The following is a 20096-nucleotide window of genomic DNA, read 5'->3' as shown; positions in this document are numbered from 1 at the left end:
TTTTGGATCCCGAGTGGCCTTTTTTTAGTTATAATAATAAGAATAATACAATATATATTTTATATAAACTTCATATGGTTAAAATAAAACTCATTTTTCCAGAATTCTTTTACAGATATTGCAAGGCTTTTGAGTGATTTTTTTCGTGATCTAGATGTTGTTCCTTCAGACGTTGTAGCTGGACTTGTATTGCTACGGAAATTCCAAAAGGTTGAAAGAGAATTAATTGTAAAACAACGTAAAAATGACACATATGAATTTCTTTCTGGTGTTCCAATAACACCAAGAACAAAGTTTTTATCATTAACTGAAGATGGAGATTTAGTACATTTCCAAGCTGCAATTCATTATATGCATTTTGCCTTAGCAGCCTACGGTTGGCCATTATTTTTAATAAATCATAAAACAGGCCTTTGCCAATTATGTACAAGGTAAATACGCATATCGAATAAATTTATAGTATATAACACAGCTAGGCTAGTCAAATAAGAAAAGTCTCAGATCATATGTGATTGTTGGCCGAAGCGAAGCCAAGGCTGATAAACATGTGATCTGAGGCTTTTTTTTTTACTGGCCAAGGTGTGTATACAATTTTTCTACTCGACGAAGCCGGAAAGTGACAACCGTTTAGCGCAGCAGCCAGAAAGTTGCTATTTTTCGGCTGGTGGGCAAAAAATACCTTTACGAACCATAAAATAGTAATTATTATAGCTTATTATGTGATTCTTTGTTAATAGATTAAGATGTGAATGTTTTCCATGTGTAAAATTTAATGATGACGCCATTGTAATTGATGACAATTGCTGCCAATGTAATTATGCGGCGCTTCGGCGTATGGTTGATGTAGGTGAAGTTGAAGTTATTTATGCAACTTTCCATGTAGATATTGGAGAAACTCCATTTTTTGTTGCATTAGATTATACAAGACAAAAGGTTCGTTTCCAAGTAGAAACCCATATAACAATCATAGCAATTTTGCCCAAGCCTGGTCACCAGTATACTAGTTGTCTACGTCTTTATATAACTATAGATTTTGCTACAGACACTGTTACAAAGTTTTAAATTGCACATCTTGGGGTAAAGACACAGAGATAGAAATGAGATTTATTCATAGCGTAATATGAGAGTTTTTGAGCGGATCTGGCGCAAGACATGCGTTAGTGTCCGCAAGTAATTTCTGGCGCAAGACTCGCTCAAGATTCGTGTAAGTAATTTTACTAATACATCTTGAGCAAAACATATTTAATGTTCTTTTGTACAATATCATGTGCAAGTCCTACAACAATCTTGCATTAATATCTTGTGCTAGATTGATAAGTATTTAAAGACGTAAACACCTAGGGATCTTCCGCAAAATACTTTCATGAAAACAGTACGACTACTATAAGATTGTCTTGTGTACGTAATTTTGAGAAGGTCCATGTACACGTAAAGATTAGAACCCGACTGGTTACTGCTCTGCACCGTACTGAGTCGGATGCAGAGCAGTAACCAGTCGGGTTCTAATCCTTCCGTGTACTATCTGTCAAAAATTCTTGTGACCAGTACCTTGATCAGCATCTTCTTGAAAATTGTTACATGGGAAGATAATATAAACTTCTATTTCCATATTAACGGCATCATTACAGGTTGTTATTAGTATTCGTGGTACACTTAGTATGAAGGATGTTTTGACGGATTTAAATGCTGAAGCAGAAGTATTACCATTAACACCACCACAGGAGGACTGGCTTGGACATAAAGGCATGGTTCAAGCTGCTGAATACATACGAAAAAAAATATCCAACGAAGGCATTATTACAAAAGCTTTAACCAAAGTAAATCCGTAAATATGTTTTTATTTATTTAAAATTACTAATTAAATAAAAAAAAAATAATTTTAGAATCCAGAGAGAGGTACTGATCAGTTTGGATTGGCACTGGTAGGTCATTCATTGGGTGCTGGGACTGCATCAATTCTTGCAATACTTCTTAGACAGGAATACCCAGATTTGATATGTTTTTCGTATGCTCCACCGGGTGGTCTTTTGAGTATGCCAGCGCAACAATATACCCAAACGTTTATTACATCAGTTGTTGTTGGAAAAGATGTAGTCCCGAGGATAGGTTTACGTCAAATGGAAAGCCTACGCGCGGATTTAATAAATGCTATCAAAAGAAGTGTTGATCCTAAGGTACTAAAAACAAAAAAATAATAAATAATTATTTTTTATTTTACCGTTCGGCTTATTTATTTAGTGGAAGACTATTGCGTGTTCTGTGATGTGCTGTGGGTGTGGTTCAGTGCCAACGTCCGCAGCAAATTTAGAGGCAGGGGGATGTATTGCTGATTATCAAAGAGACAAAGATCAAGCAAGGGCGCAGACAATTGTTCCAAGTGATTCTAGTATTGCTCTTACGCTTCATACTCCACTTTATCCGCCTGGTAAAATCATTCATGTGGTTCGACATCATCCAAACAAGGGAGAGTAAGTATTTTATTTTGTTATATTTATCGTAAAAATATGAAAGTTAAAATACTTAAGATAGAAATATTAATTGATCACCAAATAAATATTTATTTATTTTTTTATTATAGGCAAAAATATGAATCGCGATGGAGGTATGTTTACATGTTTAATATTCATATTTAGAAATTTATCAGTAATTACAATATTATTTTGGTATAAATGCACGCGTCATTGACATTAAATAGATTTTATTAAGCTTATAGAAATAGTATTAGAACAAAATATTATTCAAATAGAATTTTAAATTATTTGCCTTGAAATTTTAAATATTTAACTCTCAAAGTCCAGGCTATTTTTTCATAAAACAACGCGCGCATTGATAATCATAATCAATTATAGTAGTCCCGGCGAAAAAGTCCTCTTAAAATGGATAGTGGGGGTATAGGAAATACGTGCTAACTAATGGTAGTCGGAGGACGACTTTATCGCCGGGACTACTATACATTAATTTTTCTACGCCATCAATTTTTTTTTATTTTATATAGATGCTGAAAGTTTATAAAAATGTAAATTTAATGATTTTGGTGTTGTTAATTTTTTTTTACTTCTTCATACAATTATTTTCCATTTAAGAAACTAGAAAACAAGAGTTTGATAAAATAATGCATATTAAATTTTTTTTTTAATTAAATTTCAAATTTCAAGTTGGAGAAAAAAATTAGATTTTTTTTTTTTTAATTATTAAAGAATAAGATTCTTCAATATCTTAAAAGGAACATTATTGACTCGTCAGCACTCCCGTTATAGGCATTTTGCTCATACAGGACACTATTCAATTTATAGGATGTCGCTGTAATGCAAGCGAGATACTGAAAAACACAGGAGTGCTGGTTGCTGGAGGGTTAAATTTTAATTAACCCTAAATATTGTACAAATGTCATAATGGAAGAATGAACACAAAATGCTTAGTGAGAATATAAAGAATAAATAATGAATTTTAATAGTAGGTCGCTCAATCGTGTTGGTGGATTTAAAAGAGATATTATATTATCGTAAATCTAGTACCATATTTTTGGGGTTGAGGTATAGGTCCACAATGGCTAAGTGGTTAAGACGTCAAGACTGAAGGTCCGGGTTCTTATAGAAATATTTATGATTTTAGTTGTTCAGTACATGGGTTTGATCCCGGCACTGAACAATTAAAACCAGTGATTGATTCCGTGTAAGATTTCAAAATCTCTAATTCAATATTGTTTATTTATTGCACGACTCTTGATGCGACGCATCAGAGAGTGCTTTACGATTGAAAAATTTTTTTCGCCTTGAATAAAAAGCTTGTATTTATAGATTCATTGTAATTAACTTCTAATTTTTTACTGAATACAAAAAAATAAACATTTATATTCGTTAGATTTTGAAAAATATATGAATTTTGTTTTTATTTCAGGCAATTATTACGAAAAAGAGAACCTGTTTATCAAGCTTTATGGGCAGAGCCAGGTGATTTTGATGAAGTTCTCATTAGTCCTGTAATGATACAGGATCACATGCCAGATAATATGCTCAAGGCGCTTAATAAGGTAAGTTTTCAATTGAGAAATAAATCTGAAAAAGAATTTAAAAATAGGCGAATACTAGAAAGTCGTGGCTCTTCTTTAAAACACGGTGATTATGAGCCTCTTGAAGAAACGACGGATAATCAAGAAATAACTATCGATACCGATCATACTTTTCAACAAAATTTTACAAATCCAAATATTCATTCAATCAATGACGCAATAAATTCAAATGAGTTTAACAATAATCCAATTACTGTTGATGTTGAAGTTTATGGAAAACATTAAATAGTTTTTAATTAGAAAAATCACGTAAATTTTCAATTTAGCTATTCCCATTTTATCATATACAATATAAATAATTGGATTAATAACATTCAAATCATTCATATCAAACTATTACCGATCTGCTAATATGTTATACTTCATTAATTGTCATGAATATACATGGATCTTATGTATATTCATAAGAATAAATAACGATATATAAACCGTAAAATTTTTCATCAATGATGCCGCATGTGTTCTTATCATCAGCACCGCATGGCGTATAGTGTAATTAAAAATTTTAAATTATGTTAATTGTAATATTATTTATGATATTATCGTCTACATTATTATTGAACAAAATGTGATTGCAATATTATTTTATATTATTGACATTATTATTTGATTATTTTATTTGCTAGTCCAAGTATATATACATGGAGAAAAATGAGACTCAAAAATACATAAAATAACAATAAACAATACATCAAATTTAACTATGCTAGTCTACCAAACTTGAAACAGACCACTTTTTTTTTTTTAATTAGTGTAATCTTTATTTATTTACTTTTAACATTTGCTTTCAACCTCTTTTTATTTTTTATAATGCCAGCATAATAAAAAGTAGTAAGCTATAATCCTCAAGAAAAAAGAAAGAGAGATTGTGAGCTTTGACTCCCAACAGAGAACCACTGGGTTAGTGACATGGTGCAGGATTAAAGAGTCAGGTTTTAAAGTTCATTTTTTCTTCTAAGTGTCGGGCGCGATCACTGGTCCTCGTAAATTGTTGGCAAATCCTTTTTTCACATAAGTGGTAGATCTTAAGTGAAATTACATTTTAGTTACACGTGTTTATCGATTTACCGATTGTTTTATTCAAATATTAAAAACTATAGTACATGTGGTAACAATTGTTATTCCTTTATAATATTTCATGGACAAAAAATGAAAATCATGATGTTCATTTGTATAATTCGTTGCAGCAATACAGTTACTATAGAGCACTCAACAAATTTTATTATGCCGGTACTATAATTTTTGTATATATACGTATAATATAAATAGCTGCGGTTAAATTAATTACAAATGTTATTACTGATTTATCAAAAAATAAATGATGGATGCATTAAATATTACTTAAACTTTACATTTATTATCGAATTGTTAATAATTTTTACTTAAATTAAATAAATATAATAAAATGTACTACAAAGATTATTATTTTTAAAATGTTATGATCATAAAATTATGAATAATAAAAATAAGTGGATCATAATTTGTAATTTATTATTCATTTTTTTAAATCTTTGTAATATTTTCTCTAGAATAATTATAAAAGTTATAAAAATTTATATTGAAAATTAAAGACTTCAAAAATTACTATGCTAGCACTATAATTATTATATTTTCGTTTATTATTATCTGATATGCTATCATAAAAATTTGTTCAAGTATTTTATTATTTTCTGAAATATTCTTTGAGCCGTTTTTCTCCGTTTATATATATTATTTTTATTGAGTTATTATTATTTAAATGCTACATTATTCTTAATATTAATAGTTAATAGAATATTTATAATTTTGTATAATTATGTATGATTTTGCAGATGAATAGAATTAACGTTGAAGTAAAATTCGAGTTGTTAAATTGTTGAGTGTCTAGTTAATTTTTAATTCCTTAGTCCAATATTCCTGTTATCGCTCGGTTATCATGCTACAGTATTTTATTGCATATTTAGTTGCTTCTTTTTATTTGTGGATCTTTAGATACCTTTGAATAAATCTTTCTTTGTAAAATTATCGTAAAATATAAATTTTATTTTATATATAAACACAGTTTCTGATTAATAAATTTTTCGATTAACTTATAATACAAATTTAAAATCATTTGCATCGATTAGTACTTATTATGAAAAATATGTTCATTTTTTATTAATATTCACGGGAACTACAAAATACGTAAAATAAAATCTAAAGAATGATAATGAATTATTACTATCGTACATTTATTTCATCGGTACTAGGGGTTTTGTACGACTCTTAATGCGAAGCATTAGAGTGTGCTTTACGATCGAAAAATTCTGTTTGCCTCTTTTTCGCTACTGCTTTTACTGTTCCACTCTTGTTAGCCCACGGATCTTTATCAACTTACACATCATCGGATAGAGAATTTAATAAGGATTAATTCTATGACTTATAAAGACCAATTTGATGAATTAAATAACTAACAAAACATCAAAATGTAAAAAAAAATTTTCCCGTCAAGCAGTAAAAAAAGTGTCCGTAACCCGTAAACACAAAAACTCGGGAAAAAAGTCATTATTTGGATCACTTTTTTTTTTAAAAGATCATTTTAGGACCAAAGAAGAAGTGTGTCATAAATGGCCATCCAATTCGGGCCCGTTTAATTATAATTAATAAAAAGAACTTAACTAATTTTGTATATCTATATATGTTTTCACATATACTTTCGTCACACTAGTCGCGCATGCGCGAAAAAACATCTGATTATTTTTCGAAGCGAAATTTAAATTTCTAGTGTAATAGAAAGAAAAAAAAATTGTCCTTGAAACTTTTATCGTGTATTTTTTTTTTTCGCACGACTTTTTTTTTTTTGTTTTTATATATATTTTCCACGATCAAATGAGCATTAAGAGTCATGCTCTTTTTTTGATTTACCAAATTTTTTTTTATCTCTAATTGGAATATTATAATTATAATGCATTAGAAAGAATAATCGATTAATTTACAACTTTGTATAAAACGTACCATTCAATACGAAATCGATAAAAAATTATTTCCGGTTACTTTTTATATTAATTCTAATGAAGCGAAACGTTTTTTCATTTTGATATATAATTATTTTACGCCATTCGTTTAAATCTGGTCCCGGAATAAATAGACTTCAAGAAAATAAATCAGCAAAAATAGACCAAAAAAAACGGATGCAAACATCTAAAGTTTTTCATTAGGCAACTAATTTTATTCTATTTTGTATAAGACTTTGCCCCTGGACCCTACCGGGACTTTGCACCTCGATCCCTCAGAGGTGTCCTTTTTTCACGAAAGAAATTAACAAGTGAATTGATGGCTACGTAACTTTTGACCCGAAGACAAATTAGTCCCAAGCCAAAATATCTATAATTAATATACTATCAGATAATACACTAACAAAAATTATTGTTATTAAATCAAAATTTTGTGTGTGTAATTAAAAAAATGTACCCACACATAAAAAGGTGTAAAAAATAGCGTCTTTTTTTTACGAATTTTGTGTGTGTGCAATTAAATCAATGTACACACACAGAAAAGGGTGTGAAACATAGCGCCCTTTTTTCACGAAGTTTGTGTGTGTGCAATTACAAAAATATACCCACACAGAAAAAAAGTATGGAAAATAGCGCCCTTTTTTCATGAATTTTGTGTGTGTGCAATTAAAATAATATACCCACACATAAAAAAATGTCAAAAGTGGCACTAGCGAGTATTTTGTCGTGAATGATTTGTCTTCGGGTCAATGGTCGTGTCACCAAGTTCCAAATTGATAGACATTGAAAGACATGATACTATCAAATTGTAAGGCCAAGTGCGTTCCTCATGAAATCGGTAGTCAGCTGATAAGTTGATTTACCTTCAGTCAAGAATTTTTTTTTCTGTGTACTCTCTAAATCTGAAACAATGACTATTCGATCACTGTTTCACAGTTATAAGTATACCAAGTGGTATACTTATAGCTGTAAAATAGTGCATATACACTGTTTTTCAGTGGTTTTCACTCATTCAGGTTTAAAGAGTAGGACCACAAAACGTCGAATCTGATGAAATCTCGATTTTTGAAAATCGGCGTGAAAACAATAAGTTTCCGAATTGTAAAAAATTTTCTATTTTCTAAGCGGGAAGATAAAAACTGTTACCCGAAAAAAAACCTGTGCGATTATTTTTTATAAACGAAGAACGATTTTTTCGCCGCAAGCGCATAAGCAAACAGCTCTAGAATGAAAACTATTAATCAGGTCAAAACGTCCAAACTCTCATTTCAACGTTAATTTCCCATGAACTAGGGATTTTTCCAACATCATCAAGTTTGAAACTGAGTATGTGTTGGTATCCTGATATCCTAATTAAAATTCTTTTGTTATCTACTGATATTTGTTGACCGATAATAGAGTCAGCTAAAGCTTTTGTTACTAGGTAAATACATACACGATTAATTTCGATTCTTGAGATATATCTAATGTTTTGTGGTCCAATTTTGTTTCCAAGTGCAGTTGTATAATTTTGTATTGGTTTTCTTTCAACTGCGTCAGTAATAATTGCTTGTTTACGAGTCAGGGATTGCCCTCAGTCTGGAGAGCTCTTGTAAAGTTCATTGTGTGTGTCATGGTACCAATTAGCACCAATTAGCTCTATATCACTAAACGACGACGGTAACTTAGATTCATAAATGTAATAAATCAGAATAACCAACCATGTGTTGAATAAAGTATATTGTGTTGATACGTGCCCGGAAAAAATTAAATAATTGTGTTTATTATGCTAAATTTTTAATTCCAATCATCTAGAATGATTAGAACGATTTTCAGTGCAAAAATAGTTGGTGTTATAATTTCTTCTAATAGAATTAATAATTATTTGATGATAACTTCTGCAATAAATTTCGTAACAGTTACCATTAGGATGATAACAGTTACTATCAGGTTGCTAATATTTACTATCAGGATGATAATACACTATAAAAAATAACTGGGATGTCCAAGCGGTGTAGGTGTTAAAATTTGCAGTGCTAAATTTCATCACCGAAAGCGGTGTGAAAATAACGCCACCGCCGGTGCAAATATTCTTTACCGGTGTTAAATAACATTTCTTGGTGTTAAAATATTTTACTTTGGGCATATTTTTACTTACTCGATCCCTACAGTTGAACAGCGTGCGTGTTTGTGTGTGTTTCGTGTGTTTGAGTGTGTGCATATGTATGAGTGTGTGTGAGCACGTGTGTGTGCATATGTGTGTGCGCGTGTGCCTGAACGTGTGTGTGTGTGCTCGTGAGTTTGAGTGTGTGTGTGCGCATGTGCGTGTGTGAAGAAATTTTTGCGTTTTGTAAGCTTTAGAAAGTTGATACTCCAAGCAAATGCAGTTTACCCCGCTTTTACACTGGTATTACTCCGCTTTTCCCTCGATTACTCCGCATTTACACCGGTATTTCAACACCACCGAATTACGCTTCCTACACCGGTGTAATTTCACTTTAACACCGCGCGGAGTTGAAACGAGTCCATTTTTAACACCGGTCTTTTTACAGTGTATTTTTTCAATTTTGTAACTATTATAATTTTGGATGTTAACTGTTACCATCTAGATTATAAATATAACTATTTAGAATAATAATATACACCGTTTTTTATCCCGAAGGGAGGAAAACGATTATTTCGGGTCTTGCCAAAGGCTTGACCTTTCGGAGATTACCTACCGTCCATTTCCCCGCCTTTTAGCCCTTGATAGTTATTTGTCGGCTAGCGCGATTTGTTTTACGGATCAATTCGCGATCTGAACCTCAGTACCACTCCGAAGAAAGCCGGCAAGGCCTTGCTCAGGTCAAGCCTTTGGCAAGACCCGAAATAATCGTTTTTCTCCCTTCGGGGTAGGAAACGGTGTATATTTCAGGTCTATGCCTTTGGCCTGACCTTTCGGAGAGGTGTTTGGATTCTGCCAGCACTAGAGCGTACTGTGATCTGAAAATGAAACTCTGTTTTTATTTATATACTAATAACAGTTAAAAGAACCTATAATGGAAAACAATTGGTTTCCTAAAGAAAATACATTTCATTAATTAAATAAATTTAAATTTATTAATTGAAAGAACCGGAACAATAATAATTATTATATCATTAACTTATTTTAATTGAATATAAACTTACATTGGATTAAACGCAGTAAATAACGCATTCTTATTTGATTTGGGTTTTTTAACAAACTTACAGTAAAATTTGAAAAAATTTTTCGGTCCACTTCAATTACCCCGTTTTAAAATATTTTCCACACTTTCATTTTTATCAAAATTGTAAGAAGCTACCGCTGAACGCACCAAACCTGGGGTTGCTTTAATATTTGAAGCCGAGAAAATCATTTTAATCCAACCCGCTATAATCGTTCTTGATGCTGCCTTAACTTTTCCTCTAGTTGAAACGAAAAGATTCATCAAACCTGGAACCGCCTTTCTACGACTTGCTGACAAGATTTTTTATCCAATAAACCAAGTTGAATTATTTTTCTTTCGCTTTTTTTAATTCCCAGCCTGATTGACGATGATTCGCTGAATCAGTTTTTGACCTAAGCATTGGCCAAAAAACAATCGAATTTTTTTCGAGTATCATACCCTCCGGAGCAATAGATAATAAGGTAAGGTCATGAATCTTCCTGCCTGAAGCTAACAATAATAAAATAGCAGCGTATCTTGAAACCTCGAAAAAAACTCTGCTCATCTGGTGGATTTTTCTTTAGCCAATCAATAATAGTTTCTACATTCCAAATTCTCTTTTGGGAAATCACTTTCTTCGCCTCTTGAATACTCATAACTTTTAAAATGGATTTTACTACTGGATGTGAACACAGCTTTGCCTCTCCTTCTGGATCAACTAGAGTACCAACCGCCGATTTTGTAACTAAAACTGTTTTTTAAGATAAATTCTTAACCCTAAACAGGTAAGAAAGATAAGAAGCAAACTGCTGTGGATCTGGTCTACTCGGTACCACTTTATTATCTTTACACCATAGCTTCCACTGCTTCCAAGATGAAGCATAAGTTTTCCACGTCGAATCTCTTCATGCAGATGAAACCAGATCCACATACTGTATACTCAAGCCAGAAGTCGATTCATTCCACCCCGTACCTTCCAAACCTCTAAACAAAGATTTTTGACCTCCGGGGTTGGCAACCCTGTCAACACATCGACTAAGTGAACCTCCAGGTTCCACAGGAGAAACGGAGCCGCAACGCTCCTGCTCTTCAGATCTGCTCTCCAAAATGTTTTCTCCCACCGAGGAGCCACTATAAAAAAAAGCCTTTCGCTTCGTTCAGGTGTTGGAGAACTCTAGGGATAAATGGCGGTGGAGGAAACACCCATGCTAGGTCCATCTTTCAAGGTCGGCTGAAGGCATTTATGAAACAAGCTTTGCTGTCGTTGGCATCCAGTGATACATACTTCGGAACTACTTTGGACTCGCTCGATGCAAAGAGATCTATTTGGGGCGTGCCGAATTTCCTGAAGATCATCTTGGTTGCACTGTTCCTTAGATGCCAATCCGGATGCGGAAGACCGCGAGAAAGCTTGCCAGCTTCTTTACTCCTGCGTCCAACAGCCCGACTCCATCACTTCGTCCAAGTGGAAACCCCATCCCAGATCCGACGCATCTGTTATCATAAGAATTTCGGGTTTTTTTTCGAAGATGAGGCTGGCCTGGTGTAAATTTTCCTGCCACCACACACAGTCCTCTAATGCCGTTGGAGCGATCGTCTAGAACTTTTTCGGATTAGCCTCTGATAGCTTCTTGAATGCTCTCTGAAGATTGCGGGAAAACAGACGACCCAGTGGAATCACCAGCGCCGCAAAGTTCAATTGTCCCAACAGCGATGCTCCGATCGTCCAGTTCCACTTCCTCGACGTTCTGATTTGCTGAATTACCCTGAGAATGCGGTTTTTTTTGTCCTCGGGTAGCCACATTCTATTCGATTATGTGTTCCATTTGATTCCCAGAAAGACGATTTCCTTGGTTGATTCTAACTCCGATTTCTTTAAATTCACTACCCAACCTACAATTTGGAGGAACTCTATCACCTTCTGAATCTGATTTTTCAGTACCGCTACTTCCTGGTGTGCAAATAAGAAATCGTCCAAGTACACTAGCACTCTCATTCCTAACTGACGAAACAGACTCGCTAGCCAGTTGCTTATCCTGGAGAAGGCTAGGGGAGCTGTTGCCAGACCAAACGGAAGACAAGTAAAATTGTAAATTTGACCCTTGTACGCCACACAGAGAAAACCACGATGACTTTTCTTTATTGGGATGTGGAAATAAGCCTGAGAAATATCCACCTTTACTAGAAAATAGTTTCTTTGAAGAAACTTCGGGGCTTTTTGCTGGTTTACTAAACGAAGCTTCTTTGGTTTTAAATGCTGATTTAGCTGGAACAGATTGAAAATTTGTCGAACTGAGCCATCTGGTTTTGGTATAAGGAACATTAGAGAAATAAAACCGGTCGAGCACTCCGAATCTTCCAATACTCCCAACTTGATCAATTCCTTTATTTCCCCTGATATTCGAAAAGAAACTTTTGTCCTGAACCTTTTCTTGTTTTCCTTGGGAAATGACATCGAGACTAGTTTTTTGACGAACGGGATCAAGTAACCTTTTATTATCTTAAAATGTAATCCGGAGCTCATTGGGGAATGAAATGCTTCAGTTGACCACCTTGGAACGAGTAGTCATGCTTTTTGGGATCGAATATTCCTTTTACTGGAGTTACTCCTCTTTGAATCCTTTCGAAAGTCTCTTGACGTATGTTTACGAAAGGAAGAACTAGATGACGATTGGGGTCTTGATTTTTTGGAGGAAGCACCACCAGAAATATCTGATTTCGGAGAATATTTATTTCTATTTCCGTAAAAGGGTTTGTCCTTCAAGGGTTGGCGAAAAGTTAGAAAAACCTTAGTCAAATCCCCTCGCTGATCCAAAAACTTTGACAAGAGATCTTCATCAAATAAATGGGACTCTGACGAAGGAATCTCTGACAATTTTGTTGCAGCTCCTTGAATGCCGAATCCCCTACAAAAACTTCCTTGATGCTCTCATAAGCCTTCGCATGTTTTGATGCCAGCAGTTTCAGCCCTTCCTTCAGCTTCTGCCGTTGCTTCAACAACCCATGCGTCACCGTTCCAGCCATCTCATCCATGCGCTTCAATAACGTATGGTAATATGCCTTCTGGATTACACCTACCAGCTGAGAGTTAACCTTCAGGGTATCGAATACTGGAGAAGCATGAAGTTTTTTCTGCACTTCTATGTATCGAATTCTATTCCAACTCGCTGAGCCCAGTTTTTGGCAAGAAATTCCTTGCTCCTTAATATCAGCCGAAGGTGGAGGAATTGTCGGTTCCTTCTCCTTTACCTGCGGCACTAATGACAAGACCTCCAAGTCGTTAAACGGCTCCACAGGGAAATCCTCTAACCTTGGAGGAGCCCAAACTGACCCCATCGACTGATTTTTCTCCGTTGTTGACTCGTGATCACTCGTTGAAGATTCCTCCTCCTCGCTCGAACCTTCTTCTTCTTCTCCAACGCCACGATTTTCTTTTAACCCGTAAATTTTTTCTAACAATATGTTAAACATATTGTTCATTTGATCCTCTATAACATCTAACCTAGATTTCTGTTCAACTGGTCCTCTACAGCACGAATCATCTGAAGGTCTTTTCGTTCCGGTTGGCCGACCTTTCTCATCCTCTTCTTCACACGGTCTTAATTCTTCCGCTGCCAATTTACGCGATACACACAAATGTTTTATCGGAGCCACCGCGTGTAGAAAAATCTCTGCTTGAGCAGCTGATCCGTTTAACTTGTTTAACAAGCTTGGAGGACTGATTATAAGACCACGACAAAAAGACCAACGGAGCATATTTACTTTATAATCCCTGTATTGCTTGTCTGGTAGATCTGTCGCTGAAGGATTGAAAGCCTTTGCTATTCCCACCGTTGGAAGAGCAAAGCGCAGCTTGTTTAGAATTTGAGGATCAACTTGTAACTCCGAACCAAATAAATTTTCCATTGACAGGTCCAATTCTTCCAACCTTCCAGTAATGACTCCTGAGCTAACAGCTTCAAACGATCCAGAATTCGATCTTCTTCCTCCATGGGAGCAGACGCCTCCACTAACTCCTCCATTGTGGACCAACTCATCTGAAAGTAACCATGTGGATTAAACAGTGGATCCACCGATGAAAGATTGGGCTCGAGAGAAAATGTCTGCGAGCCACGATAGATCGTATCAATACACTCATATACATGCATTTATCGTGTGGCTGAATTAATCGAGCCGCCACGGCTGCAATAAGGCTAAAATACAAGCCATATTTGAAAACAAAAATAAGCCTCAACTACGTGCGACCCGCAGCGGCTGCGGTTGCGACTACATTAAGCCGAGCCAAGACGTAACATCCACACGTCTCCCTGAGACGTATTGGCTACAACCTTTGAGCCGTCACCGCTGCGGCTGGCGAGCCAAATCGCTCACTAAATGGGTTCCTGAAAAACTTAAAAATCAATAGTAATTAACTTACCTTAATAATAATACTCTTTTGTCACAATACAAGAAGTTTTAACGAACGTTACACAACGTTTGTTTTAAACATGTACACACATCAGAAAACAATAACGTACTGAGGTTCAGATCGTGAATTGATCCGTAAAACAAATCGCGCTAGCCGACAAATAACTATCAAGGGCTGAAAGGTGGGAAAATTGTTACCCCTCAAGCCCCTAAGATGGTCAAATTTAACAAAATTTGGATGTGTATGCATGTTGGAAACGGTAGGTAATCTCCGAAAGGTCAAGCCAAAGGCATAGACCTGAACTGAAATAATAATTAACTCTAGTTAATATACATGATTGTAACAATTATTATAAATATGGTAAATGTTACAATCTAGTTGATTTAAACAATCATCTAGATAGTATTCACTACTATCGGATTGATGGTAAAAAATTTTACCATAATTAGATAGTAATTGCTATTATTTAATTTTCTCCGTACGGACTAAATCATGAAAAAAAAACGCTTTTTTTATGATTTTTTTTTTAGTCGTATGGATTGAGCTAATTTATTAAAACCTTTTGAACATTATTAAGTATATATTTAACAACATTAGGTAATTTTTTTATGTAAAAGTATCCGTAAACAAGCTAATGATGGAGCTTTTCCCAGAACGTCTTTAAAAAAATATGATTTGCGGTGAGCAGTGTATCTCAGCTGGAAATTATCTAAAATAAAAAAACCATTGGAATTTAGTCAAAGCATTATTAAAACCTCTCCCCAACGTTCCCTGATTATTTTTTTTTTCATTTTTTAATGGTCATTTAAAGTAAAAACTGCTATTTTTTACGAAAATTTGCGGTGTTTTGAAGGTGAAAAACCCCCTTGATGTAAAAAAAAATTCTAAAACTCAACGTTAGGGGGAGGTATATTATACGTAGAAAGTGTGTACCAAGTTTGAAATAAATCGGCAATGTTGTTTTTAAATAGCAGTGAGCACAGTCCGCGAGCCTTGCTATTTAAAAACAACATTGCCGATTTATTTCAAACTTGGTACACACTTTCTACGTATAATATACCTCCCCCTAACGTTGAGTTTTAGAATTTTTTTTTACATCAAGGGGGTTTTTCACCTTCAAAACACCGCAAATTTTCGTAAAAAATAGCAGTTTTTACTTTGAATGACCATTAAAAATGAAAAAAAAAATAATCAGGGAACGTTGGGGAGAGGCTTTAATAATGCTTTGACTAAATTCCAATGGTTTTTTTATTTTAGATAATTTCCAGCTGAGATACACTGCTCACCGCAAATCATCTTTTTTTAAAGACGTTCTGGGAAAAGCTCCATCCTTAGCTTGTTTACGGATACTTTTACATAAAAAAATTACCTAATGTTGTTAAATATATACTTAATAATGTTCAAAAGGTTTTAATAAACTAGCCCGTACCCCCCCCCCCCCTCCCCTTAATCTACTCGTTACACAATAATGAACAATTCTTTTTTATTTTGCTGTTTATCGCAAATCACGATGCATACTGATAGTCTTAAATTGACTTATTTTATCTAGTTGCCGGCACTGAAGCGAATCTTCAATGCAGATGTTATAAAGAATATAATATGTGGCTTCGAATAATACACGAATTCAGACAGAGACTTTGTCAGTTGTCACATTCGGGCCGGATAGTCAACTTTAGCCAATTTCGAATGCGGCTTCTTTCATCCCTAGCCATACACCTAATATATATTCTATGTAATTGAAAAATTTTCAAAAACTTTAATTAGAAACGTTATTCTAAAAAACGAATCATATCATAGTAGTTATTTAAAATAAAATACATAGGTGAAAAAAATTTTGTTTGCAAATCAGCATGTAGCATGTGCACGTGTTCGCTTTAGTACACATGAAATTAAATGTATTTCGTAAGGTAATATCAATATTTTAAAAATGATCAGTGTAAGTATCACATTCACTCCCCAGTTTTATACAAACGCTAAAACTCTGATTAATTTAACCATCAATGTTGTGAACGTGTAAAATACATTTAAAAAAGTCCAAATCAAGTGTCATTGATTATACCTATCTCTTTGTTTGGTATGATTTGAAATTTTGAATATTCTAAAATTACCCTGATTAAGAAAAATAATTTGAAATGATTCGAAACAATTTGAAATGATTTAAAACAATTTGAATCGATTAATATATAGATATACACTTAGCATAGATAAAATCATTTTTCTTAATGCGCAAGTTAAATAAATAGTATTCTCGTCCGAGCGAAAGAATTGCTTTGATTTAGATAGTGGGAATAAAAAAGTTATATATTGAAACATAACGACACGGCGAATTTTTGACTGGTTTTATTGTAGACGAGATTAAAAGATTGTTTATGATTTTATTCTAGTTCATTTCTTGAATTGTGAGAAACAGCTCGCGCGAAAAATATATGTTCTGGCAAAATAGGAAATATCCGGCTTATATCTTTAGAATAAAAAGTTGCGCTCGAATTTTTTTTTCAAAATCCGGATTTTTTCGCTAAGCCTTCATGGCTCCCGGTATCTGCCTTAAGAAGCAGAATTTGATTCTTTTTTTCATAAATCGGCGGTTTAAGAAAACAGCGATTTATAAAATAAATGGTGAGAATTGATTGAATCTAGAGCTTCCCGCTAGTTGCCGACTCGAGCGACTTGCTCTGAGAATACTTATTCACTATATGTAACTATGGCTTTTATAAATGTTTATAGCCTCCATATAACATTTGCATCTTTGTTTTTCTGCCTTGAACTTTGCTCGAAAGCATTTTAATGTATGGAGATATATACCTACTCTGAGTAATAAGCCAAATTTGCTATAATTGATTTTCATAATTAGAGGAGAACGAAATTTGATGATCCTTTTCGATTGTATCAAGGTTTATTCGAATCAATCGATTTGTTCGGATAATGCTTTAAAACAAAATTTTAAAAACACGTTAATAACCCAAGTAGCACAAAGTCAACTTTAAGATGTCTTAAAGATGTTTTTTAAAAGGATGACAAATTTTTTTTTATCTCAAAGTCACCTTTTTTTCATAGCAAGAGAACAAAAAAATGAAAAGAAAATGATTTTTAGCAGCTCAAATTGGGTAATGCAATCCCACTTCTAGATGTTTGCAGTTTCCAATTTTCTGAATGAATATAAATTCTATTATTTAGTGAAATTTTCAATTTAGATTGAAAAATAGCACATTGCACACCTAGAGAAGAGAAAGTAGGATACTTTAACCCAAGTATACGTGACTGCCTGTTCGAGCCGAAGACAAGAGTGTCGGACACATGGTCGGAAATCTCTTACCAGACTTCCTGTATATACATACTATCTTTCGCTACATTTGCAACGCAAAGTTCGAATTTTTTAGTTTGAGGAAGGCTTAACGCACGTGAGTATTCTATTTATTATTTCTCTATATCATAAAAGTGCTACTTCCTTCCCATTAAAGAAGGTGAAAATTCGAACTTTCCACACAAGTGAGGTAAAAATAGTATGCAAACCTAGGAAGACTGGTAGGTCGTCGTAACCTACGTGTTGGCTACCCTTGTCTACCCTATATTTTCCCAGACAGCATTCAAGTCGGAATGACTGCTTTACGACGTCTTTTTAAAGACGTCTTACTGAGTTCACTAGGCGGCTGATTCGACATCTTGAGAACTTCTTAAAGACTTTTTTAAGATGTGAATGAGACGTCCAAATCATAAATAGGAACTCATTTAGGACTCATAAAGATGTCATTTTGCTATCGGCTTGGATTAAAATGTCCTCCTTTCTCGGGTCAAATAAATAACTTAATATAAAATTGACTCTTTTTGACTCAATGAAATGAATATCAAGTAGGTCAAGATAGTTAAAAGCAACTCATAAATAAATGAAAAACACTTCATTTTGGCTAACTTGACCTATTTAGTACCTATTTAAGTCAAAAAAAGTCAATTTTAACTTATTTTTTTTTAACAGGGTTTCTCTCTAAGCATAAAATATACTATTTTTTTTTCCGAAAAAAGAACAGAATGACGATATGTCTTTCTAATCACTAGTTGATAGTTATATTGGTATACGTGATCTGATCTTACATTGGCTTGTTTTAACTTGATCTAGTTGTTTAAACACGAAGCTTCAATGCAAGTAGTTATAAATAATATAATGTGTGTTCAGGACAAAACGTTATTTTAGACGAGTAGAATGACAACCCTTGTTACAACTCGTGCAGTGTATAGTCAACTTCCCACTCATCGGAAATGACGTTATTTTATTCCTTGCCACATAATATATTTTTTTTCATTTATGCTTGTGATAAAGTGTAAAATATGTTTCATTCTTTTTATTTGTTTTAAATGGTAAAAGCAAATATATATTACTCATTTGAAGTCATTACCAATTTAGATCGAATTCGGTAGAGATATTTGTTTTAACATAATATACAATACTGACCGAAAATTAAAAAAAAATAAAATAAAAATGTTTTAAGAAGCTATGCAGAGTAAAAACTTAACGTTATAAATTTATTTTTTTAAATATTCCGAAAAAGTTAAAAATACATGATATGATTTCAAATTCATTTGGAAGATGATTCTTGAGTATCATGCTGTTTAAAATATAATGTACTAGTTAAATATAAATGGAAACAGTGGAAACAGAAATTTATTTAATTCTGCAAAACGACATAACTTAAGAAAAAAAAATTTTTCAAAAAAGTTTGAAAATATTAAAAAATCGATGGATATTTTACAATCAATAACTATTCATTCAATTAGGTTAGTTTACTAAAGAGTATTAAATTTTTAATAAAAAAATATTATTAACAATTGTTGAAATTAAAATTAAGATAAGGTAGCGTAAGAAAATAATTTAATAAAAGTGGCTGAGGGTGTGTGGTGTGGATTAGGTGTCTGCGTGCAGAACTAATAGTGATGAGATTACAACGTTGCGAGCAGCTACGGTTCAATTATTGGGGCTTAGGACATCCAACAGTCAACATTCCATGACGCTTCAACTTCAAAGCTCGACCCTGTATGACGCTGACGCCTATGCCACCACACCCTCTTCCTGCCACGATACAAGGTACTTTTACTATCTTCGAGGCCCTTGAAAATAAGATCTCAGAAAATACTAATTATAGTATTAAATTTAATACTCTTGAGCTGTCTGGGGAAAAATTATTTAGATCTGTGTATAACTCATCTATAGATCTAATTTGTTTCATTTTGGAGGTCAACATAGGTCTTTAGTTAGATCTATGAATATTAACTTATCCAAACTATGTTAGATAAAAGCACCAATTACTGACACCCATTTTATTTAATCGTTTATTTAATTAACTTCACGCTATAACAATTATAAATTTTTTTTATGATTCCTTTCTCACTTGTAAAATGTAAAAAAAATTAATAATAGTGAAGATAAAAGAGAAAATATCGACCGAAAAAAATAAAAACTTTACTCAACTCTGCCAACCCGTAAAAAAATTATGTATGGACATAGGCGGAGC

The 20096-nt window shown here is 33.4% G+C and overlaps 1 protein-coding gene across 4 annotated transcripts in view; it reads left to right on the top strand.

Annotated features, from left to right (window-relative positions):
• Positions 1-20096, top strand: part of LOC103575836 (diacylglycerol lipase-alpha) — a 47532-nt gene that overhangs the window by 20096 nt on the left and 7340 nt on the right. Inside the window, exons 6-13 of one of the 4 annotated variants that reach the window (XM_053739124.1) lie at positions 103-431; positions 738-933; positions 1629-1817; positions 1884-2174; positions 2239-2468; positions 2579-2602; positions 3898-4030; positions 4089-4208. In XM_053739124.1, the coding sequence (XP_053595099.1) occupies positions 103-431; positions 738-933; positions 1629-1817; positions 1884-2174; positions 2239-2468; positions 2579-2602; positions 3898-4030; positions 4089-4109 (1413 nt within the window). In that variant the 3' untranslated portion in view covers positions 4110-4208. Of the gene's footprint in view, positions 1-102; positions 432-737; positions 934-1628; positions 1818-1883; positions 2175-2238; positions 2469-2578; positions 2603-3897; positions 5630-20096 lie in introns of those variants that run through there. The other 3 variants (XR_008403715.1, XM_014440097.2, XM_014440096.2) reach the window with 3 other exon arrangements.

Source organism: Microplitis demolitor, chromosome 5 (genome assembly GCF_026212275.2).
Source record: "Microplitis demolitor isolate Queensland-Clemson2020A chromosome 5, iyMicDemo2.1a, whole genome shotgun sequence".
Classification (NCBI taxonomy): Eukaryota; Metazoa; Arthropoda; class Insecta; order Hymenoptera; family Braconidae; genus Microplitis; species Microplitis demolitor.
Note: the sequence above shows the minus strand (reverse complement) of the source record. Positions and strands in the feature narration are given on the sequence as shown.